The following is a 24,864-nucleotide window of genomic DNA, read 5'->3' on the forward strand; positions in this document are numbered from 1 at the left end:
TCGAAAACACCATTGTACTTTCCATCTCTGGAACAAGAGTAACAAGACCAAAAAAGCAATAACTTCGAAAACCCTAGTTTCCTCATTAGACTTTCTTAGACTTCTCTTTATGACTCGTCGTCTTCTCCTTTCTAGGGTTTCATGTTCTTCAAGGTTTTGATGTCTTATACATGGATAGCATCTCTCTTTTCTCAGGCGGTTTTCCATATGTGTCCTTCTATATAGTAGCAGTTATAACTGCATTCTGTTGCTTGTGCGCTTTGTGGGCGCTTCGGTTGTCGCCCTTGATCATTCTCTTGAAGGTGAAACGGAAGGAATCTGACGGAGGCTACAGTACAGAGAATTCGTTGAAGAAGAAGGCCTGTGGTTGTAATTGTTCTTGTGGTAGGAGTGGTGAAGGTTCCGATTCTACTCTTTCCTGTGCTCCATACCCCAACGGTAGCGTCGGAAATATGCACGAGAGAGCTCCTGTGGTGGTTGAGCGGCAGTCCGGGGCTTCAATGATGGAGCTGTTAGTACCGGAGATCACAACCCATGCGCTCAGTTACTTGGATTATCCGAGCCTCTGCCGTCTTTCGATGACGAATTCATCCATGAGGAGGGCTGCCAATGATGATAACGCCTGGAAAGCTCTTTATCACAAGGTATGTCGAGGCTTGTAATACTTCCTAACTAATGGTCTAATTTTATAAAAGTTGGGAATCGTAACTTTGTATAGACGATGATTGTCGAGTTGTTCATTATTTTTTTTTATTTGTTGTTCGTAAATCTTGGTTCTGAATTATATAAACTGCGCCTACTATTTCCGCACTGAAACTCCAAACTCTACTGATTTATTGCTTTGATAGTACTTCCCTCTCCGTGGTTCTGTGGAGGAAATTCCCTTTCCCCCTTCCTCCCCCCCCCCCTTTTTTTTCTTCTTCATTTAGGCCATTCACACCAATCATAGAGTCCGCAAACTGTAGTTATTATTGACTTGTGGTGGGTACATGAGCACGACTTTAGATTATGGCTGGTCTAGTAAGTAGTCTGCACAATGATGGAGATTTTTAAGTATGTAATTTATGTCATAGGACTGGAGACATTGAATGGTTTTCTGACTAAGTTCATGTTTTCAAGGTTTTGATAGATCCTCTAATTCCATTAGAAGAATAAAGGTATATAACTAAATAACTCAAATATATGATCTGAAATTTAATATATGGCATTGACCTTGGTGCCTTGGCCTCTATCTAGGTATCCATGGCTACTACTCGTCAGTGGTCACGGTGTTAGTTACGCAACCAGGTGCTCCTTGATGCTCAAGGCATCTGGTTGCCTTGAGCGCGGTGGCCTTGAGTGTCAAGGTGCCTAGACCCAATAAAATAAGAACTGTATAATATTTAATTAAGTAACTATGCCAAATTTATATATATATATTCATGGAAAATATGGTTTAAAATGTAACATATCCACCTTGGCTCCATCACCCCTGTCTTGGCAGCAGTTAGGCACCACTGCGGCCGGTCATTATATTGGTGCCATGACAAATGTGTGTGTGTCTGTGTGTGCTTATTAGGAAACAAAGGGAAACTGTGTTTGTTGTAAAAATAGGTGTGCCTTATAAGATTAGTTATGGAATGTAGATTGTAGAAGAATGATTTACAAGTGAAAATGGTTTGATTTGGTATTGAAAGACTAATGTGTAAAAATTTTATGCAGAATACAAATCCAACAATGAATGTTGGAGTGCTAGGGTTTTGGCAGGAATCTGATGTAATGCTTATAAAGCGGGAGGAAGACCAGGTGAAAAATAGGAGATGTGGCTAGTATTGCAGGTAGATTGAAGAGTTTAGGTTGGTATTGTGTGTTTCTCATGACTGTCATCGAGAACATTAGCCTTTGGCAGGCTATTAGGGTGTGTTGGGCTAGGGATAATGTTGAGGTTTAGGGTTGAAGAATTTGGGACAAGCTGGATTTGTTGGTGTGTGCATGTACTAATTAGAATAGTTGAGAAAACCACATGCTTCAATCAGCCAGCTTAAAAACTTTCAGCACACATTATTTCAGTAATCATAATTCAACTCCTAGAATAAACCTTAATTTCCTTATTCGTTATTGGTTTCTCAGTTCAGAGATCAAGTTTCCTTCTTTTTTTCCTATGTGGAATTATTTTTATTTACACTACAAACTTGAATATGAAGGACCTGGAAAAAACCTAGCCCTTATATACTGTCAACTTTTGTTATACTTGATTAAGATCCTGGATTATTTCCTTCCTGCTGGATTAATTTGAAGCTCTCACATCCAATCTAAGCTGTCATTTTCCATGGACTTCCTAGTAGGATGGGGTTTCCACTGAGATGGATAGGTGGGATGATTAGAAATGGTGTAGTTAGAAATCAGTGCATTTCCAGAATTTTGGGGGGTTAGCAGCAACATGTGAAAAGACTCGGATAAATATCCGCAACAAAGCATGAAGGGGTGATAAATATGTGGAAGACGGAAAAAAAATGACTAATAGGAAAACTGAAAATAATGTGTTTTGAGGTCATGAGAAAAGAAAAAACATGGGGACTTATTGCTTGATGAAAGATATAATCCTAGATGGAGGGACAATGGGGGAATGGTGATGTGATCCCGGGGTTCTAAACCCTTGTTTGGGTTTGCTATGGGCCCCCCCCAAGTGATAAACAACTCCAATAATAGGGTTGATGGAATTCTTTTACAGTACAACACCTTATATGTAAAGTAACTAGTGAAGTGATCAAACAGGGATTGGAATTTAGAAGTGAAGGGCTCTTTTGGTAACTAACAGAAGGATAGGGAAGTAATAATAGTGACCAAGGATTAGAGGGGCTTAATCATAAATAACCAAAACTTAGATATTTAATAGCAAACAAAGAAGAAGTCTTCTTCTTCCTCACGATAGAACTTAAGGCGGTAGCACCAAACCCTCAACGGAGAGAACTCTCTACTGTGAAGTTCAATCAAACAGAAATTTTGGAATTAGTTTCTTATTTCAAAGCTCTATTGGATCCGACCAACGGGCACATGATCTGATAATTGAAGAATTTGGTGAGAAGCAGAACCTTTCGAAAGTTCTTAAGGCAAACATGGTTGCAGGTCTCGATCTAGTAACAGAAGAAGATTCTTAATTCAAAGCTCTATTGGATTCTTTTGTGTTCAAGTTTAGAGTTCGATTGCCTAGTGGAAAACTTGGTATGTTGTTTATTGAATAAGGGCAAGACGACAATTTCGTCTCTTGATCTGTGGTAGAAATGTTATCAAAAAACGACCAGATCAGTATTCATTCCGAGGATTATGTATTCGTTGAATTCTCCGTTTCTTATTATTGTGACGGTGTGCATATTGTGAAGTGTTTGATTCTCCTCAGCGCATTATTAAATTGGGTCGAGAGTGGTAAGAAGCACGAAAAGGCATCGCTGATCGTGACAAAAACTTGTGCACTCTACGGCCTTTTCACATGCACCAGATATTCAAGCTTCATGGGTTAGTTGATGATGTTTGTTCCAAGCCAGAAGAGGTGATGCAAGAGCTGTTCCATGGGCCGGGCCGAACCTGTTTGAAAACCCAAACCAAGATGAACCGGGTTCAATTGGGTCTTTGGGATCAGTAGGATGATTAATTTATTAGGGTTTTTAATTAGTTGGGAATTATCTTGTAATCTTCTATTTTAAATTTAATAGGTTAAGTAGTGATAGGATTGCTTTATAATTTAATTAGTGATAGACTTGCATTAGGAATTTATTTCAGATTTAGATTTAGATTAGAAGTTTTATTTTCTTTAAGGGGCGCTGTTCTCTATGCCACAGCGTAGGCTGTGCCCAGGCGCATGGGGGTGGCGCAATGACTACCCTGCCCCCCTGAGTGGCAGGCCCATGTGCCTGGGCGCAGCCTGCGCTGCGGCACAGAGAACATTCTCCCTTTCTTTAAATACTATCTTGTAAGGAACAAAGCATCAGATTTGATTAATGAAATTTTGAATGAGTTGTCTATGGTGACGGATTGGTAACATAGCAATGGTCGTGTGACCTCTTCCTCTATCTCTTTCTTTCTTTCTTCTTCTTCTCCTTCACTATTAACAATACTCTGTTTCAGACAGTCTATTAGTCCTTCACATCGAGGGATTGATATCTCTTAGTTCTTCTCTTTTCCACCTATCTGTGGAGTATTGATTCTACTACCCCCTTGGGCGACCTTAGGCCTGGTTTCTGACATTGTAAATCAAACCCTGCTGGCTTACATCAAATTGAAACCAATTCTGAACCTGCAACTATCGCTTGGAGAGATTTCAGAGCTTTAATACTTGATTGAAGCTTGCTGTTTGTAAAAAATACCACCTGGGTTTAATAGGGCCTGGGATTGCGACTCTACATCAGAAATTTCAGGCCAAATAGAGGCCTGTCGTGGAAGTTCTCTCAATCTGAGTTCTTCTTCCTCCCACTGGATTCGTTCGTGACCTAAGTTTGAAGACAACCTTCCAACGTAAGCTATTTAATTCCCTCTCCTTGTTTCCAGTATTGCCCCTCTTTCCCAAGGTTCGAAAACTCGGGTCTCGGTGGCATCTCGGCCAGGCCAGAAACCGAGTCGAGCGAGTTGTTGCATTTTTTTTTTTTGGACTCGGACCCCCAACTCGGTGGATTGTACACATATTTTGGGTCTGAAACTTGGTATCCAGCCTTTTTCAGGCCATTTAAACACAATGGCATGCCCAGATTTGCCAAAAAACAAGTCCAAATATGAGTTTCACTTTGGACCATAGGTTGGTAGGCGACGAGTCGTACTAAAACAACCTAATCTACATATAATTTAGTAAAACATAGCAAATTAGCAATCAAAACATTCTAATTAGTACACATCAATCAAAACATTCAAATAAAATGTACATTACATCAATGTTCACTTAATTTGTTACATAAAATGAGATTGAACAAGAAATTCATCCCCATATCGATCCACATAGAATTCCCATGTCATGGAATTGTTATAGTGTTGCAGATAGTGTGACACAACTTCCATATAAGTCTTCTGATCAACATATGCCAATTTCCCTATCTTAGGGTACATGGGAGGCTGTTGGTATGAGGTGTAAGATCCACTATTACTGTCATATTGAGTTTGAGGCATGTATGGCTGGTTTGGGACTGGGAATGTGTACCCAACACTTGACCCAGAGCTTTGACTGTCATATTCAGCTGCTAACTGCCCATAGACACTATAATCAGAACCAGTGCTCTGCTGACCATAGTCATAGCCATGATGATGCTGAGATGATTGCCATGACTGATGCTCACTAGTAGTATCTATACTTATGCTTCCGAAACTTGTAAGCATGGTGTTCATACTACTGCTGTCCTCCTCCTGAGCATATGACTGATGTGAGTGTTTGTGACCCTTCTTTCTGTTGTATGTTTTAGGGTGGCCACCATGGTCTTGATCTTGAGTGGCATGCGTAAACTGAGACTCACCGGTGAAACGCACAGGGTCCCCCTGCGTTCCCACATCATGCTCGTACTGCTCGCGCATCCCCTCATGACGATCATCATAATAACCGCCACTCCGCATGCCACTAGCAGCAGCAGCCTCACCACCACCACCAGCATCACCATTACCATCACCATCACTAGCATCACCAGTGTCATCACCACCACCATCATCATCATCAGCAGGACTTCCTACAGCAGGCTCAAAAGGTTTCGGTGGCTCTGCATGTGCAGATGGTAATACTGAAAGGATTACAAAATTTTTTTTTGGAAAAAAATAGATTTGGGGAAAAAATAGAAAATACCTTTGAAATCTTGCAAATAGGTGATGACGCTCCAAATTGGCACTTGAATCTTCACTTTGGCACTTCAATCTTACTCCAAACAGGGCATTCCAGCCAAGAATCGAAAGAAAGAAGAAGAAATTTGAAGGAGAGGTGTTTTTCCCCTTGGTTTAGAGCCTATCGAGTTCTGTCCCTGCTCTCTCTTACGTTGGAAATGGGTTTTTGGGTGAAAAATGGGCTGAATACAAGTAAATAGCACTTTTGGGCCCAACCGAGATCTTGCCAAGATCTCGATATCTCGTCGAGATCTCGATACCTCGCCAAGATCTCAGCGAGTTGTTGCTTTTTTTGTATTGAAAAGAACCTGTTTTTGAGTCTCGAGATATCACCGAGATCTCTGCCGAGAAATTGCACTCCTAGGAACCGACTATTAACTCGACTCGGTATGGCCCAAAACCGAGAAACTCGGCGAGAACTCGCGAGTTCTCGATCCTTGCTCTTTCCTTCCATTATTCTCCTTTGTCCTTATTTTTCCTTTAGTTCCAAGTCTGCCCTCATTCAATAAATCTAATTCCTTTTAGTCCATTATTCTATTTGGCTACCCAGTTTCCCCTTAAACGTTCTGGTTTATTACAAAATTGCCATTCCCTTCTAGTGTTTGGGCTGTTGGTTAATTAGGTGGGTCCACAAGCGATCCAATTAGGGTTAATGAACCCCAGTTGCATTTATTTAGTATCAGAGCTGAAATTCTGTATTTATGATGGCCTTCGACCCTGAATTTAGGGTCGAATTAATTACTCTTTTGGAGGGTTTCACAAAGGAATACCGAGAGTGATTGTTCGATATCAAATCAGATTTTTGGGATCTTCAATGGGAATATCAATTGGGTTTTCGAGAGCTTACAGATAGTACCAACAGTTTCTGTGATAAAGTGTGCAACATGCTAAAAGCCTCGGAGGACGAATCAGTGGTGATAGAAAAAGTGGACAACGAGAGTGGTGATCAAGCGAAAGTACACGGTCCGATTTTAATTGTGAAACCCCACTATCAGATTCCCATTGAAGAGATGTCGTTCGCTAATGGCCATCAAAAGATCATGACAATTGATCATGAGATATGTTGGATTATGGCTGCATCAAAGCTGTTGATTGTGGATGTTGATCGAGTGGTGTTGATCCTCTCATTTTTTAAAACTTGCAGACGAGTTTTTCTCAACATTGGGGGAGTTGATGCTGGAGCTGTTCCATGGACCGGGCTGAACCCGTTTGAAAACCCAAACCAAGATGAACTGGGTTCAATTGGGTCTTTGGGTTCTGTAGGATAATTAATTATTAGGGTTTTTAATTAGTTGGGAATTATCTTGTAATCTTCTATTTTAAATTTAATTGGTTAATTAGTGATAGGATTGCTTTATAATATAATTAGTGATAGACTTGCATTAGGAATTTATTTCAGTTTTAGATTTAGATCAGAAGTTTTATTTTCTTTAAATACTATCTTGTAAGCAACGAAGCATCAGATTTGATTAATGGAATTTTGAATGAGTTGTTTATGGTGCCAGATTGGTAACGTAGCAATGGTCGTGTGACCTCTTCCTCCTATCTCTTTCTTTCTGTCTTCTTCTTCTTCTGCTTCCCTATTCAAAATACTCTGTTTCAGACGGCCTATTAGTCCTTTACATCTTGGAATTGATGTCTCTCAGTTATTCTCTTATCCACCTATTAGTCTGAGTATCAATTCCCCTTGGGCTACCTTAGCCCTTGTTTCTCACATCGTAAATCAATTCTGAATCTATTAGCCTGACTTACATCAAATTGAAACCAATTCTGAACCTGCAACTATTGCTTGGAGAGATTTCAGAGCTTTAATACTTGATTGAAGCTTGCTGTTTATGAAAAATACCACCTAGGTAAAAAAAAACTAGTGAGATGACCAAGATTAATGATCACCTCAATGTCACGTAGATTAATGATCTCGGCAACGTCCAATATAATTCAATGGCCACCTCGATTCTCTAATGATCCTCCCCAAAACAAGTCACGTCTCTTTAAACCAAGGATCGAGAACTCGCGAGATCTCGGCGAGTTTCTCGGTTTTGGGCCATACCGAGTCGAGTTAACAGTCGGTTCCTAGGAGTGCAATTTCTCGGCCGAGATCTCGAGATCTCGGTGATATCTCGAGGCTCAAAAACAGGTTCTTTTCAATACAAAAAAAGCAATAACTCGCCGAGATCTCGGTTGGGCCCAAAAGTGCTATTTACTTGTATTCAGCCCATTTTTCACCCAAAAACCCATTTCCAACGTAAGAGAGAGCAGGGACAGAACTCGATAGGCTCTAAACCAAGGGGAAAAACACCTCTCCTTCAAATTTCTTCTTCTTTCTTTCGATTCTTGGCTGGAATGCACTGTTTGGAGTAAGATTGAAGTGCCAAAGTGAAGATTCAAGTGCCAATTTGGAGCATCATCACCTATTTGCAAGATTTCAAAGGTATTTTCTATTTTTTCCCCAAATTTATTTTTTTCAAAAAAAAAAATTTGTAATCCTTTCAGTATTACCATCTGCACATGCAGAGTCACCGAAAACTTTTGAGCCTACTGTAGGAAGTCCTACTGATGATGATGATGGTGGTGGTGATGCTAGTGATGGTGATGGTGATGCTGGTGGTGGTGGTGAGGCTGCTGCTACTAGTGGCATGCGGAGTGGCAGTTATTATGATGATCGTCATGAGGGGATGCGCGAGCAGTACGAGCATGATGTGGGAACGCAGGGGGACCCTGTGCGTTTCACCGGTGAGTCTCAGTTTACGCATGCCACTCAAGATCAAGACCATGGTGGCCACCCTAAAACATACAACAGAAAGAAGGGTCACAAACACTCACATCAGTCATATGCTCAGGAGGAGGACAGCAACAGTATGAACACCATGCTTACAAGTTTCGGAAGCATAAGTATAGATACTACTAGTGAGCATCAGTCATGGCAATCATCTCAGCATCATCATGGCTATGACTATGGTCAGCAGAGCACTGGTTCTGATTATAGTGTCTATGGGCAGTTAGCAGCTGAATATGACAGTCAAAGCTCTGGGTCAAGTGTTGGGTACACATTCCCAATCCCAAACAAGCCATACATGCCTCAAACTCAATATGACAGTAACAGTGGATCTTACACCTCATACCAATTGCCTCCCATATACCCTAAGATAGGGAAATTGGTATATGTTGATCAGAAGACTTATATGGAAGTTGTGTCACACTATCTGCAACACTATAGCAATTCCATGACATGGGAATTCTATGTGGATCAATATGGGGATGAATTTCTTGTTCAATCTCATTTTATGTAACAAATTAAGTGAACATTGATGTAATGCACATGTTATTTGAATGTTTTGATTGATGTGTACTAATTAGAATGTTTTGATTGCTAATATGCTATGTTTTACTAAATTATATGTAGATTAGGTAGTTTTAGTACGACTCGTCGCCTACCAACCTATGGTCCAAAGTGAAACTCATATTTGGACTTGTTTTTTGGCAAATCTGGGCATGCCATTGTGTTTAAATGGCCTGAAATAGGCTGGATACCAAGTTTCAGACCCAAAATATGTGTACAACCCACCGAGTTGGGGGTCCGAGTCCAAAAAAAAAAAAATGCAACAACTCGCCGAGATCTCGGCTCGACTCGGTTTCTGGCCTGGCCGAGATGCCACCGAGACCCGATTTTTCGAACCTTGCTTTAAACATGTGTATAGGTATTCAATATCAGTATTGTTCTTTATTTAACCTAATCTTATCACATATATCCTTTCCCTCTCCATTCTATAGCGTTCCATTAAATCTCAAAATTCTGCTGCAATACTGTTCTGCCTGTAGCAAAAGAAAAATACAAAAAAAAAAACTTCTGAAACTCGAAAGTGTACTTGCATGGTTTCCACTGAAAGCAAACACACTCATCTCAATATCATAAAGAAATCCCATCACAAAACACTTACCAAGTTAAATCTCCAATCTCTTTAACCCAGTGTTTCTGACTGAGGTAGAATTCTGAGTCATTAACTTGTAAAAATTATATCTCCCCTTTCCCGAATTCAATTCAGGTCAAACCAGTGAGCATAGTTAGAAGACTCATAAAGGTTGTTACAGTAAAAATTTCAAACCAAAATACCTTTTCTAAATATGTCTCTTATCATTTTCAAATTCGGGTACAGAATATTGCCCTGGCAGCAACCTATCTTAGTACATGAATTTTTTGACATATCAATTTAATTTCAAATTTTTGAAATTTTTAGGTCATCTACACTGACATATGCACCCCAATAAATTTTTCAGATCATGAAACAACTTCTAACTATGGTCAATAACATGAAAGATTTCGAACTACTGTTCTGTCCAACTTAGAAATACTTTTCACATGCAAAAATCCCATTTTTTCTCTCATCACTTCCCAAATCCAAATTTGAATCCTTTGAATTCATGATCCAAACTTATGAGACCACAAATATACTTATAAAATCATTATCAATGTGTGTATTCATTCATGGAAAATTCATAATATAATCTTACACATCAAACCCTAGTCTACCCCCATGTTTCATTTCAAAAATTAATTGGAACATGGTGTAGTTCTACATACATCTTTTGGAAGATCCAACTCCACTCCTACCCTTCTTCTTGCTCTTGAGACCTTGACCTTTCAATAGCAAAATCCTTAATCTAATTCAGATTTCGAAATCGATCCCACGACAATATGAGACTTAATCCAAATATAACATTATTGCACAAACTTGATTTTTCTGAATTCAAACTTGAGTAAGCTTGTTGTACTTCTTCTCTTTTATATAATTTCTTCAAGACGAATCCGTGGAACAAAGTTGTAGTAGCTGCAGCAAAGTGCTCCTCTTTCTCTCTTCTCAAACTTCAAAGAATGTGCAATCTAAAACTCCAAGGAAGAAGATGCGATGATAAGACAATAGTCCCTTTTCTTCTTCTTCTTCTTGTTTCTCTCTCACGATTCCCTTTTTTTTTTTCCCTTGGCCGATTTAGGGTGAGACGATTTTTTCTCTCTCTCACAATTTTGGGTAGACTATAGCCCCAACCGTCTAGCCCTCTCTCCCCTTATCTCTCCCCCGCTTTCCTATTACAACTCAATCACACTCTCTCTCTCTTAGATTCCAACCTTAACTCAATCTCTCCTCCTTACTTCTCTAACTTCTTTCTTTCATATTTTTTATTTATTTATTTTTCTTTAAACTGCCGATCAGTTCCCCTCAATCGTGGGAAATCTTCACCCCTCTATTTTCTCCTTTTCTCTCACCTTCCAAATCTCTCTATCTTTCTCTCTCTTTCCTTGTTGGATACAAAAACTCTCTTCAAAGTTGACAATTTACACTTATCTTAATCCACTCCAATTGATCGTTTAATCTTCCACTCTTAATTTGGGATCTTTCTCTCACACGGTAGTTTTTAAGTGGGTCTACCATGCTGCTTAAGGCAAAAGAAATAAAATTTCCTTTAATTGCTTCCCTTAAGAATAGATCTTTAAACCTCTTTAATTATATATAGGATCCTAACCACTAGGCTAACCCGCTTAGGTGCTAATAGGCTTACAAATAAAAATTTTATATAACCATGCATGGGGAAAACTACAAGTATGTCTAACAAGGTTCTTACCTCAAGTGTACATGCTAACAACCAAAATTCGACCATTTATTGGTCCACTGGAATTCAATGTAGGAGACAATGTTCTCTTGAAGATTTGACCAATGAAAGGAGTAGTAAGATTTGGCAAAAAAGGGGAGCTTAGCCTCAGATTCATTGGTCCGTTCGAGATTTTGCAAAGGTTTGGACCAGTAGCTTACCGACTTGCACTTCCCCCAACTTTAGTCGGAGTACATGATGTCTTTCACATCTCATTACTCAGGAAATATGTTGTCGACTCATCACACATCGTGAGTTATAAACCGTTGCAGTTAAGAGAAAACCTATCCTATGAAGAAACCCCTATTCGGATTTTGAAGTCCTACAAAACTACACCATATCATACATGAAAGTTGTTTGGAATAATTGCGGCATTCATGAGGCTTCATGGGAAACGAAAAATGATATGCTGAGAAAGTATCCACAACTTTTCACCGATCCAAGTAAGTAAATTTTGAGGACGAAATTTTTATAAGGGGGGAGAGATGTAATACTTGTGCCCAAAATACAGGGGTAATTTGAACTTTTCACCTTGTGTGTAGAATTTGTACCAGTGGACCAATAAAGGGTGGAATTTTGGTTGTTAGCATGTATACTTGAGGTAAGAACATTGTTAGTATTTTATTTAGTTTTAAGTGCAAGTACAAGGTAGGCATACTTGTAGTTTCCCCGTGCATGGTTATATACAATTTTTATTTATAAGCCTATTAGCACCTAAGCGGGTTAGCCTAGTGGTTAGAATCCTATATGTAATTAAAGAGGTCTAAGGATCGATTCTTAAGAGAAGCAATTAAAGGGGACTTTATTGCTTTTGCCTTAAGCAGCATGGTGGACCCCACTTAAAAACTACCATGTGAGAGAAAGATTTCAAATTAGGAGTGGTAGATTACACGATGGATTGGAGTGGATTAAGGTAAGTGTAAATTGTCAACTTTGAAGAGAGAGGGAGTGTTTGTATCGAACAAGGAAAGAGAGATTTGAAAGGTGGGAGAAAAATAGAGGGGTGGAGATTCCCCACATTTGAGAGGGGAACTGCTCGATAGTTTAAAGAAAAATAAATAAATATGAAAGAAAAGTTAGAGAAAGAGAGATTTGGTTAAGGTTGGAATCTAATAGAGAGTGTGATTGAATTGTAATAGGAAAGAGGGGGAGAGAGGGCTAGACGGTTAGGGCTATAGTCTGCCCAAATCGTGATAGAATGAGAGAAAATTGTCTCACCTTAAATCGGCCAAGGAAAAAAAAAGGGAATTGTGAGAGAGAAACAAGAAGAAGAAGAAAAGGGACTATTGTCTTATTGCCACATCTTCTTCCTTGGAGTTTTAGATTGCACATTCTTTGAAATCTAAGAGAGATTGGGTTAAGGTTGGAATCTAAGAGAAAGTGTGATTGAGTTGTAATAGGAAAGAGAGGGAGAGAGGGCTAGACGGTTGGGGCTATAGTCTGCCCAAATCTTGATAGAGTGAGAGAAAATTGTCTCATCTTAAATCGGCCGAGGTAAAAAAACAAAAAAAGGGAATTGTGAGAGAAACAAGAAGAACAAGAAAAGGGACTGTTGTCTTATTGCCACATCTTCTTCCTTGGAGTTTTTGATTGCACATTCTTTGGAGATTTGAGAAAGAGGACCACTTTGTTGCTGCTACTGCGACTTTGTTCCACTGATTCGTCTTAAAGAAATTATATAAAAGAGAAGAAGTTCAGCAAGCTTACTCAAGTTTGAATTCAGAAAAATCAGGTTAGTGCATCAATGTTATATTTGGATTAAGTTCCATATTGTTGTGGGATTTTATTTCGAAATCTGAATGAGAATAAGGATTTTGCTATTGAAAGGTCAAGGTCTCAAGAGCAAGAAGGGTAGGAGTGGAGTTGGATATTCCAAAAGAGGTATGTTGAACTACACCATGTTCCAATTATGCGTAAGGTTGTATTATGAATTTTCCATGGATGAATACACACATTGATCATGATTTTATAAGTATATTGTGGTCTCATAAGTGTAGATTATGATTTCAAAAATTCCAATTCGGATTTGGGAAGTGATGAGAGAAAAAATGGGATTTTTGCATGTGAAAAGTATTTTCTGGGTTGGACAGAACAATAGTCCGAAACCTTTTATGTTATTGATCATAGTTAGAAGTTGTTTCATGATCTGAAAAATTTATTGGGGGTGCATATGTGAGCATAGATGACCTCTAAAAATTTCATTAATTTTGAAATTGAATTGATATGTCAAAAAATTCATGTACTAGGGTGGATTGCTGCCAGGAGTTGATGCAGGAGCTGTTCCATGGACCGGGCCGAACCCGTTTGAAAACCCAAATCAAGATGAACCTGGTTCCATTGAGTCTTTGGGTTCAGTAGGATAATTAGTTGGGAATTATCTTGTAATCTTCTATTTTAAATTTAATAGGTTAATTAGTGATTGGATTGCTTTATAATTTAATTAGTGATAGACTTGCATTAGGAATTTATTTCAGTTTTAGATTTAGATTCGAAGTTTTATTTCTTTAAATACTATCTTGTAAGCAACGAAGCATCAGATTTGATTAATGAAATTTTGAATGAGTTATGGTGCCGGTAACATAGCAATGGTCGTGTGACCTCTTCCTCTATCTCTTTCTTTCTTTCTTCTTTTGCTTCTTCTCCTTCCCTAGTCACAATACTCTGTTTCAGACGGTCTATTAGTCCTTCACTCCTTCACATCATGGGATTGATATCTCTCAGTTCTTCTCTTTTCCACCTATCTGTCAGAGTATTGATTCTAACCCCTTGGGCGACCTTAGCCCTGGTTTCTCACATCGTAAGTCAAACACTGCTGGCTTACATCAAATTGAAATCAATTCTGAACCATAGTTATCAAGGTGGGAAGGTGACCTGGTGTTTTAGAGGGTCAAAAATCAAGGCGACACTGCCACAATACTCTGTTTCAGATGGTCTATTAGTCCTTCACTCCTTCACATCGTGGGATTGATATCACCCAGTTCTTCTCTTTTCCACCTATCTGTCTGAGTATTTATTCTACCCCCTTGAGCGACCTTAGCCCTGGTTTCTCACATCGTAAATCAAACACTGTTGGCTTACATCAAATTGAAATCAATTCTGAACCATTGTTATCAAGGCGGGAAGGCGACCTGGTGTTTTAGAGGGTCAAAAATCAAGGCGACAGTGCCATAGCTATCAAGTTCTTTCAATCTGAGTTCTTCCTCCCACTGGATTTGTTCGTGACCTAGGGTTGAAGACAGCCTTCCAATGTAAGTGATTTAATTCCCTCTCCTTTTTGTTACAAGTATTGCCCCTCTTTCCTTCCAGTATTCTCCTTTGTCCTTATATTTCCTTTAGTTCCAAGTCTGCCCTCATTCAATAAATCTAATTCCTCTTAGTCCATTACTCTATTTAGCTTTCAAATCTGTCCCTAAACAATAAGTAATAATTCCTTTTACGACCTTTCTTCTTTGCCTATCTAATTCAGCCTTTGAAATTCTGGTTATTTAGACCTTTTGCCATTTCGATCAATTGTTGAGCTGTTTGATAATCGGGTGGATCCACAAGCAACCCGATAGGTTTATTCTGAACCCGGGTCTACATTTAGAGGAAGCACCAGTGATACAGCCTCAAGTAAAACAACAAATAGTGGCAACGGAAGCCGAGAAGATTGTGGATCAGGTAACAACGGACTCCAGTGCAGTGAAAGCTATTCCACATCATGAGTTCGTACTTCCTCATGATTTTCCAGCCATGGATGCACCCGCAAAGCTTCAGATTTTGGATTTGCTTCAATTTGCAGACATGGAACCTATAGCCCCCGTGAGCTTTCAATTCTTCCGTTCAGATCGACCCAAATCCAGTTGGGTATCCAGATGGAGATGAACCGGGTCCAGTGTGAGGCTTGGTCTTGAATCTAGTGGGATTTTAGGAAGTTTATTTTATTTGGGAAAGTATTATGTAATTTTTTAAGTTGGGTAGGATACGTAGGAGGTAGATAGCAAGTTATCTCAGTTTCAGTTTTAGAGTCTAACTAGGAGTCGTTCAGTCTTTGGTTTTTGTCTTTGTTTTTCTCCTTTATATACTTGCATTGTAGCCATCATGAGCACAAATTTGAAGAATGGAATAGTGAAGTGTTTGTGAGTGCCTGCGTGGCCCAAGTGATTGTGTGATCTTCTTCTCACCCCCTCCCTTCTTGTGTGTTCCTCTCTCCCCTGCAAATCTGATTTCGGCTCAGATATTCCCTTCTTCCCTACTGGCCCTCCACCATCAAACAGTCACGCAACTCCATAATAGAGAGGTAGATCCAACTCAATTTTCATTCCATTAGACACTGTCTAAATTGTTGGATTACAAGCATATAAATAAGAAAGAAAAAGACTAACAAGGAAACAACTCTATTATGATTCCTAACCAAAAATAACTCCAAAACTTGCTAAACTCTTCCTACGTATCCTGCCCAAAAGAAAAGATTGCATTATATTTTTCTAAATAAAATAAAGCTTTCTAAATATCCTAGTGAACCAACCAACCATAGTTGGACCCGGTTCATCTTGATATGGGACTCCAAATGGTCCCAGGTGGCACTACTGCATCAGAGCGCATTGCTAAGTCACATAGTTGGGATAAGGTTTTGGGAGAGTTTAGTTGAATTTTCTTGTTGGCTTTCCTATGTTTCGAACTATTCATTCGTGCTGTGGCAAAATATTGGTCTAACACTTGCCATATGAGTATGCCTATTACCTAATTTCCCATACTGAACCACCACTTAAATTATGAGGTAAATTATATAAATCTCTACAATTGTTATATTAATATAATCAGATGGCAGAAATTTCTTGAATAATCTTTGGATTCATTGAGTGTATCTAAGATTTGTAATTTAGTTTTTGACCACGTTTTTCTAGGACTTCACTGTGGAACAAGTCAAAATTACACCACTAAATGGGTGGAAGGCATATTATGCATCTACAAGAGCTGTTGTGAATGTCAATGCAGAGTTCTATAATATCATCAGACAAAGGTTACTTCCAGCGATGAGTTGTCTATGGCTTAATGCTGATTATGTGAAGTGCATTCATAGCTCTGGGGAGTTCTTCACAGGGTATATTCCTTCCAGGTTCTGTTCTGTAGTGTTAGTGCTACAATACTAAGATCCATCTGTTTCATTGAAAACATTGTAGAATTTTATTGGCTGTTTAACTTGGTTAGGGATCTTGAACGGGCTTTAGAGTATTAATGGTTGGAGATACCTGTCTTATAGTGGGCGAGCCTTGGCGCATTGGTTTAGTTGCGCTATTGCAACCTGTTGGTTGTGGGTTTGAAACTTGGAAACAGCCTCTCCTACAAAGCAGGGGGGATAAGGCTGCGTACATTTGCCCCTCCCAGACCCTGCACTAGTGGGAGCCTCGTGCACTGGGATGCTCTTTTTACCGTTGTATGTTTTAACATTCTGGCTTTTCAAGGAAAGTCAAGAGATTTGATTGAGGAATGGGAAAACATCTGATACTACCCCCCCCCTCCCCCTCTTTTGATAACTAAACATCTGATACTAGTCTGTCCCAGGTTTATTCGATTGTTGGGACATAGTAGCATTGCTTTTCACTCACTTGCAATTTGCTGAGTCTGCTCAAATAGGTTAATCTTGGAAATAGTCCTATGAAGACGGTTAGTGATATTGAATCTATTTTTTTCCTTGGATTATGATTACTGCCAATTATGGAAGATGATTTTGTTCTCTCATTTTAGAATATTCCTTGCTATTCTGCCTGAAATTGTACAAGCCTACGATTTTAAAATGGCAACTGTAAAATGGCAACTTACTGTTTGTTATATAATGAAATGCCTGGCATTGTGAACAATACCGAATTTTAGAGTTAAATAAGTATAAGTATCAAGTATGTGGTTGAAGAGTCTCATTTGGGATAATATTTTCACCCTGGTTACTTTTGAGAGGAGATAATAGTTACCCTGTGAATATAAAAAGGCTTATGCAGGAATAGAAAGTGAATAAAAGGAGATTGAGAATGTGAAGCCGTTCCTTGGGACTATTTCGGGTAAGTGTTGCAAGTCTCATCTATTGATCCCTCCTGTAGTTTAAGGTGACACTTCACTAGACTCCGGTGGTTGGTTGGTTATCCTTTTCAACTTAGGACCCTTGCACAACTATTTTATCTTCTTTGCGAGGCTAGATCTCTCAGTTTTGCCTTGAATATCTTGTTCAGATGGAGACTTGAGTCTAACTCTGTTGTATGTAAACTTCCCAAGAGTGGGGAAGGGGATACATGTACATAGGGGGAGGTGCTTGTAATTGTTTTGTCTGTTTCTGTTCTCATTGCATTGTGCCGTTGGGCATGGTTCTTTTTGTATCAATAATATGGGCATTATTGAATTAAAAGGAAAATAATTGATGAGGTGGGGTTATGAAAAGCCAGAAGTATACACGAGGTTTAATTGGCCATGTTTATGGTACTTGCCACGTATAGGTTTGTGGAAAACAAATGATACAGATGGTGACAATATTGATGAATTGCAAGTTTGTTGTACTTGAATATACATCTTTTGTGACAAGATTGGTAGAAGTACGTCTGATAATTGTTGGTGAAAAAGGAGAAGCAGACTGGTATCCTAGATATAACTTTTCTATGACCAACCTTGTAAGTTTTGATCCGGAATCATTTGCTTGGGTATATAATGAAGGATTCTCATTAAGAATGTCTACGATTGAAGAATTCCTTGAGGCAGAAATCTGGATTTGGATGGTTGAAAGAAGCTAACGATGAAATTTCTTCCATAGGATGGTGAACTTAAGGAAGGAAGGCATACAATGCAATAAGGCATAAGCCAAGGGAATCATATTTGGAAGACTATGAAGGAATCATAGGTTTATTTTTGTCGACAATTGCATGGGTGCAGGGGTTGCAATTGTGCGCATACACAGAGATACATGATTTGCAATGGATCGATGTGCAGATGTTGGTTAAGGAAGTGTTGCTCTACAGGCATGATTTGATTTGGATGAATGGAGTCCATAATGGCTTATCTGGTAGCTGTAACCTCTAGGGATCTTTTATGAGTAAATCATCAATCTGCCTTACCTTTTTACCATTGCTATGGAGGGTTTTAGTAGGAAATTGCATTTTAGGCCTAAAGTTTGGTTGGAACACTTGAGTTGAATATATTGATCGCTTGTAACCCCTGGTTTGATTTGAACACTTTTTTTTTTTTTTTTTTTTTTTTGGGGGGTTGGGATTCTTAAATTTTTGTTCTGAATTTTTTTTCTCTTCTAAATCTCTCTTGTGTAAAAAGGGGAATTAATTGGAGACTTTTTTAATCCCTGGTTTCAAATTGAATCTTTGCCATGCACCTGAAGTCTTGTGGCACTAGAAAGTCTAGATTTTTTTTTTTTTTGGGTGAATAGAATATTACTTACTACGAAAGTCTAGATTATAGATTGCATAGCTTTGTGAAGGAGATCCATGCTCACCTAGATCTCTTTTTTATTGCTTTGAAGTGAATAGTATAGAAGAAGGCAATGTTTTATCATTTTAAATAAGGGGTTAAAAAAGAGAGAGGAAGATGGTGGGCTTGATTGTGTGGATTAATCTGTTTATGGCTTTTCTACAGGTATGATGCAGTTATGGAGAGTTGGCAGCTTGCGTTCAATTGGGCAGAGGTTGCCTTTCAGATTCGGGATGTGCGTGCTCGGGTGCTGACAGACATGGCTTGGGTCACGATGAAAGCCTATGTGGACATGGAAACTGGGTTATTTAATGTCACCAATGTGTATGAGTTCCACAATGGGCAGTGGTACATGGTTCACCATCACTACTCTATAATGCCCACTGCTTGGGTGGCGGATCACCAAAATATGTTCGCGTAAAAGAAGAGTTAATGGAAGGATATAATAAGTTAGAAATATATATACACATATAGTGGACTTTGTTATTAGGCCATCAGTTGTTTCTATTTGTTCTGCCTTGATTTTTTTCATATTTGAGTTTCTTCAGTAAATATCCATTGTATTTTCTCTGCCTTACAACTGCCTCCTTGGTTTTTCTTTTGTGGGGGGGGGGGGGGGTGTTGGCGCTGGGGTGGGGTGGGTTGTGTGGTTTTAGGTAATCCTTTGGTTTGATCCTCATGGAGGGGTTCAATGAGATAAGGGAGTAGAAACCCTTTGGTTTGGTCACTTTTATGCCTTGTAATTTTAGCTGCCAAAATATTTATTTTAGAGGTCAATCACTGAGGTTCTGTTTGTATCAATGTTAGAAAAGTTATTTTAGAATTCACAAAAAAAGTAAAGTTATTTTACAAAATCATATTTCTTGTAAAGTTTATTTTGATTTTGTGTGCCATTTGTCCTTTTATGAATTGTACATGACAGAGAAGCACATTTGATACACTACTTTCCCTTTGGCTCCGTTTGTTTAGGCGTAAGGAAATTTTTGCAAGGTAAATTTTATTTCGTAAATGTGAAATTTTACATATTGAAAAATTTTCTGAGGTTTGTTTTCATAAAAAAAATAAAATATTGAAATACTATTTAACATTCAAAATTTTACATCTTAAAATTTTTAAAGAGAATTTTATGCCGAAACAAACGGAACATTTGGAAACATCGGAAATTTGCCATTTTTGAAAAACTTTTATTGTGTTTTAGTAAAAATAATTTCTGATTTCGTAGATTAATAATACAGTTTCCTCTTTCTTTTAAAGGTGGGAGTCCATACCACTGGCTTTCTATATCCCGTCATATTATTGATGAAGGGATCATTTATTGCAGATATCTCACACATAAGCTGGTTCATTGGTCCTCGAGTGGGGTAGCCGTTTCTGGTATATAAAAGTTTACGGATAATGTAATCAATTTTGTTGATATTTTGTCCCATGGAATGATGAATTGATTATTGATGGATCATAAGATAGTAGATATATTGTTAATCAATCGGAACTTTTCCTTGATTGTTTATAAGCAGATTGAATTAAAAAAATGTTCATTCACAAGAGGAAGTCACCCTATGTGTTTCTTCTCTTGTTTCTCTCCATCCCATTCATCAAAATGTATATGCCTTTGCAATCCCATTGTAGCCTATGCAGTTGCTGCAGTCTGAGATTTTTCAAGGGAAATACTCTTTTATGGGAGTGTGGTCTATGCCGCACTCCCATGTGTCCATTTCTCTCCTCATAGATGCCTTTTCATATGGGGAGGAGAAAGATGGTTTCATGGGAGACACTCGAGACAAAGTTCTTTTCCCTATTTTTTTAATAACATATTTAGCCACTTGACCATCTGTAACTGATGTGTGTATAATCCACAAAATTTCAACCACATGTAGCGTTTTATGTCAACAAGCAGTCTAGAGCATGGTTCTAAGTATTGGTCTAATATTGATGTATTGGCTAATACTGATAATACGTATCAGTATTGTGAGAGACCTATATGATAGATTAAAAGCAAAATTTTTTTTGAATTTATGTCCGATAAAAACCTGATATGGCCTGATCCGTATTGTATTAGTATCGGTATCGGTTGAGATCGATACAAACACCAATCCTAAAACCTATAACCTAAGCTAATGAGAGACATCCTCTTGCGCATACCAAAGAAACCGACTGTCTCCTAAGTGTTCCGGTCACTCTGTCTCTCCATCCCATCGTAAGGGTGTTATAACCACAGTTGAACAAAGCTGTTTAATAAATGGTTTGATTTTGGTTTCAATAACGGTTTAAATTGAATCCAACAATTTAAATATTCAATAAACCATCTATGTAACAGTTTAAAACCTAGCTTGAACAGGAAATTGATTTAATTGGTCTATTTCGATCATTCCAATTGGTTTGGATGGAAAATTAACGACCCTATTTGTTACTTGTGTTGCCGTACACGTTATAGCCAGGGCCTTCCGGGCTAAAGAATCCACTACATCATTGGAATCGAGAGATGTAAAGAAACTTACCAACTATGAAAGAAAGAGGACAAATAGAAATATCTGAGATGATAGGCTGTAGGTTAAGTGGAGCTAATCTGAACTGGTCCAGGAGATGGGTTATTAGTACTTGACAATCTGACTCCACCAATAAATATTTCATTCCAAACGATATACTCTCTGAGTCTCTAACACGTACACCTCACGCTTCCTCTTCTATCTGAACTTCAGACTTTGCAAGCATCGGCCTTCCATTGTGATCCCGTATAATAAATTCCCAAGCCGCATTGTTTTTGGTCTGAGCTCCAAGATCGTGAGATGTAAAAGAGTAATCTATTCAAATCTATCGGTCAATTCGTATCGGTGTTGGTATAGGTTGATATCGATTCTTATCCGACCTCGCATCAATGAATTGGTATAGATCAAGGGTACAAAAAAATGCATCTGATTCAAACTAATACAAACTGATTCTTTTCAATATCGAACAAGACCGATACCATATCCAATACCAATTCCTAAGTCCCTGATTGCAGGTCCAACAAGTCTCACACTCCACAAAGGAAATTGAATATACAATGCTTCATTAGCCCATTTTTGTTTGGAGCCAGCATGGGAGGAAGAATCTCTCAGGCACACCAATCAACATGTGAGAATAGGTATCATCAATAGGGGTTCATTAGGTCGGGAAGAGAGAGAAAATGCTAGGAGAGAGCGTTAGTTATGTTTAAAGGTTCTTCTGTTCCGTTTCTCCCAAGAGGTTTTTTTTTACAAGGGCAGCATTATAAAAAGTAAATGCACACTCCAACCTTGAGGGGTTGGTAAATAGTATCATCCATATGTGGCTCATATGGTCAGAGTCGAGCTCCTCTTCTTAGAGACATCCACCCTATGAGTGCCCAATGAGATATCTCCGACGGGCTGGACTGTTTTGCACACATCCCAACACATACTCAAGATGTGTGCCAACGAATCCAATCATCAAATACTCATTGAGTTGGCACACTCATTTAAAAGGAGTTGAAACTAAACTCAATCTGGAAAAAAGAAAGAATGTCAGTTTAGGTCCTATTGTTTATTACTCAAGCACTAGATTATAAAACAACAAAAGTCGAACCGCACCCAAAATAATTTGCCCCGAAAGCTGGCGGCATGCCAAATAAAATATAAAAATTAGTTAACACAACAACATCAGGCCCGCAACAGTGCAGTAGTAATACTGCTGACTGTGCAAATCCTGATCCTGAGAACCCTACTCCCCCTTTTGTTTTTTACTCAAGAAAAGATAAAAATCTCCATCACGGCCTTCCTCTTCTCTGTCGTGTAGTACAGTAGTAGTCGTGTCACGTGTGTTATGCGCACCCGTTTGGAGAGAACCCGATCCGCGATCCGGCACCATCGAACACAACCCGGAAACCTTGTTGCTGTATATTTCCTATAATCGACAACCCACTGGTCGTCCCCGCGAAAGCAAAGCAGAAAGTACCGTTAGTATCTACCGGTATCAGATAATTCGCCGCCGGCAATGCCAGATTAGCTCCACCCCCGAAATGTATCACCACCGTTGGCACTTTTACCACCGATTTCCCAGACAGGTCATAACACGTGTCGAACATCGAGAACCCAGGCGCACGCTTCAATTGTGCTCCGGCTAGGAATGCGTCACGGAGCGCTATGTAAGCTGGGCGAGTTAACCGAGTCACGGACGTGCCCGAATCGATGATAACACCACCGTTCCCAGTCGCGTCAAGCCTGAACATGGAAGCCGTTATCCCCGGCACCGGCACACCACCGACGCTGATTCCGGTGAGCTCGATGTAGTAGAACGTGTCGAGTTTGGGATTCGTAAGCAGAGGCGTGAAGACAGCCGATCTTGGCACGGACGATTCGCCGAAAACAGCTGACGAGAGTTTCGACCCGGACGACTGGCGATCCACCAGACAATACGAAAACTTCCGACCGAAGCGACGCCCAGTCTGAGAAGGGAAAGACATTCTCCCTCGACCAAGGCCAAGCAAACCGGCAGCACCGACGAACAGACCTTCGTTATCGTGGCCGCATCCGAGCGCTACATTTCCCACCTTAGTCCCTCTAAAGGTTAGTGTCTCCGTCGAGAAATCGCCGACAGTGAAGGACCCGTCGCCGTAGGAGACCTGGTAGAGGCACAACCGCTGCTGACTGCAACCCGACATATCAAGTCTCCGGCAGAGCGGCGAGGAACAGGGTACAACAGCAAAAGAACCAGATTTCTTGGGATCGAAGATGGGATCGGATTGGGTATAACATTTACGGCAAGGTGCACATTGGATCCAAACGATGTCGCTGCCAGTGTCAAGCACCATGTAGAGGTACTTGGGAGGGGTACCTATACCTAACCGCGTGAAGTACTCTCCGCTCCCTTGAGAGAGTCCGGAAATGATAGAGCTGCTGAAGGAGGAGTTCTTTGAGTGAACGCGGGTGGCATTTCTCGAGCCAGCTGCCATGGTTGACAGGGTTTCAACCCTAGTCACATCCCTCTCTAACCTCAGCTGAAAGAGGGCTTCTGGTGTTGCATTGAAGGCTAGAGCGTCTCTGTGTTCTAAGCGTACAGTTAGGGTGGTTTCAATGCTTGTTTCAGCGGTTTCAAGTTGGGACAAGATTGAAGATTCGGTCCATGAGAGATCGCGGTTGTGGGTAGGAGGTCCCGGAAGAGTCCCCAATACCAGGTTTTGGTACTGAAGTGGTTTTGCAGAACCGCCTGAGAGGCAAATGACTTGGAGGAAGAGGGAAAAGATAATTGCTTTCACTTTTCCTTCCATGGACGGTGAATTAGAGAAACCCCGGACCATTCTGACTTCAGAGTAACTAGGAGACCAAATACACATAAAAGAGAGAGAGAGTGCACTCTGGAGTGTGGTGTGTGGACGCGGTTCGCTCTACGCCTCTATCTTCCCTCAACCACTTACCAGTGACCACAAACCAACCCCTCTGGCGCTTCCGCTTTACCTTTCTTCTTTTGCAGTTTTTTGTTCCCCAATGTATCCCATTGAGCGGACAAATTGAAATGTTCTCCACGCACGATTCATATGTTTATAGATGGAGAGTTTCATTACACATTTATTTGTATATTAGCACCAAACTGTTTTTTCGTTTTTAGTTCCGGCGTAATCAAGTTGGTACCCATAAAGGTGACCTCCTCTTTGCTAAGACTATGGCTTGATTTGGTATGATTTCTATTTCAATTTCAGGAGGTGTTTGGTTTCTCCCCTATGAATCCACTCGTCTGAGGCATCTGCAATTCTCATTCTGAGTGGGCACTCTCTAGGTGCTGAACCCGTTGGAGAGGAGTCCGATCGTGCTGTGTAGGGGTCTTTAATTCGGAGTTAGGTCTCGTGCACTGGTGCAAGACATTTGGACCTATTAAAACAATGACACAGTGGATTTGGCTCCTCTTCAACGCACTTATGCATTTCATGATGTGCGACGTACATAATGCAACTAGGGAGTTCTGATT

At 39.7% G+C, this 24,864-nt stretch overlaps 2 protein-coding genes across 3 annotated transcripts; one reads left to right on the forward strand and one right to left on the reverse strand.

Annotated features, from left to right (window-relative positions):
* LOC122648993 (F-box protein SKIP8-like) lies at positions 1 to 19,483 on the forward strand. Of its 2 annotated transcripts, none has more exons than XM_043842334.1 (3): positions 1 to 644; positions 16,356 to 16,567; positions 19,075 to 19,483. In XM_043842334.1, the coding sequence occupies exons 1-3, from the start codon at positions 171 to 173 to the stop codon at positions 19,328 to 19,330; spliced, it is 942 nt and encodes a 313-aa protein (XP_043698269.1). In that variant the 5' UTR covers positions 1 to 170; the 3' UTR covers positions 19,331 to 19,483. The 2 variants fall into 2 exon arrangements, with proteins under 2 accessions (XP_043698269.1, XP_043698270.1); XM_043842335.1 differs by having other exon boundaries at positions 9 to 644; positions 16,356 to 16,552.
* Positions 6,284 to 24,209, reverse strand: LOC122648992 (aspartyl protease family protein 2-like). Its single transcript, XM_043842333.1, has 4 exons — positions 22,728 to 24,209; positions 19,271 to 19,276; positions 12,304 to 12,307; positions 6,284 to 6,294 (listed from the first exon to the last, which is right to left on the reverse strand). The coding sequence occupies exons 1-2, from the start codon at positions 24,197 to 24,199 to the stop codon at positions 19,273 to 19,275; spliced, it is 1,476 nt and encodes a 491-aa protein (XP_043698268.1). The 5' UTR covers positions 24,200 to 24,209; the 3' UTR covers positions 6,284 to 6,294; positions 12,304 to 12,307; positions 19,271 to 19,272.
* Between the last annotated feature and the right edge of the window lie 655 nt (positions 24,210 to 24,864).

Source organism: Telopea speciosissima, chromosome 1 (assembly GCF_018873765.1).
Source record: "Telopea speciosissima isolate NSW1024214 ecotype Mountain lineage chromosome 1, Tspe_v1, whole genome shotgun sequence".
Taxonomy (NCBI): domain Eukaryota; kingdom Viridiplantae; phylum Streptophyta; class Magnoliopsida; order Proteales; family Proteaceae; genus Telopea; species Telopea speciosissima.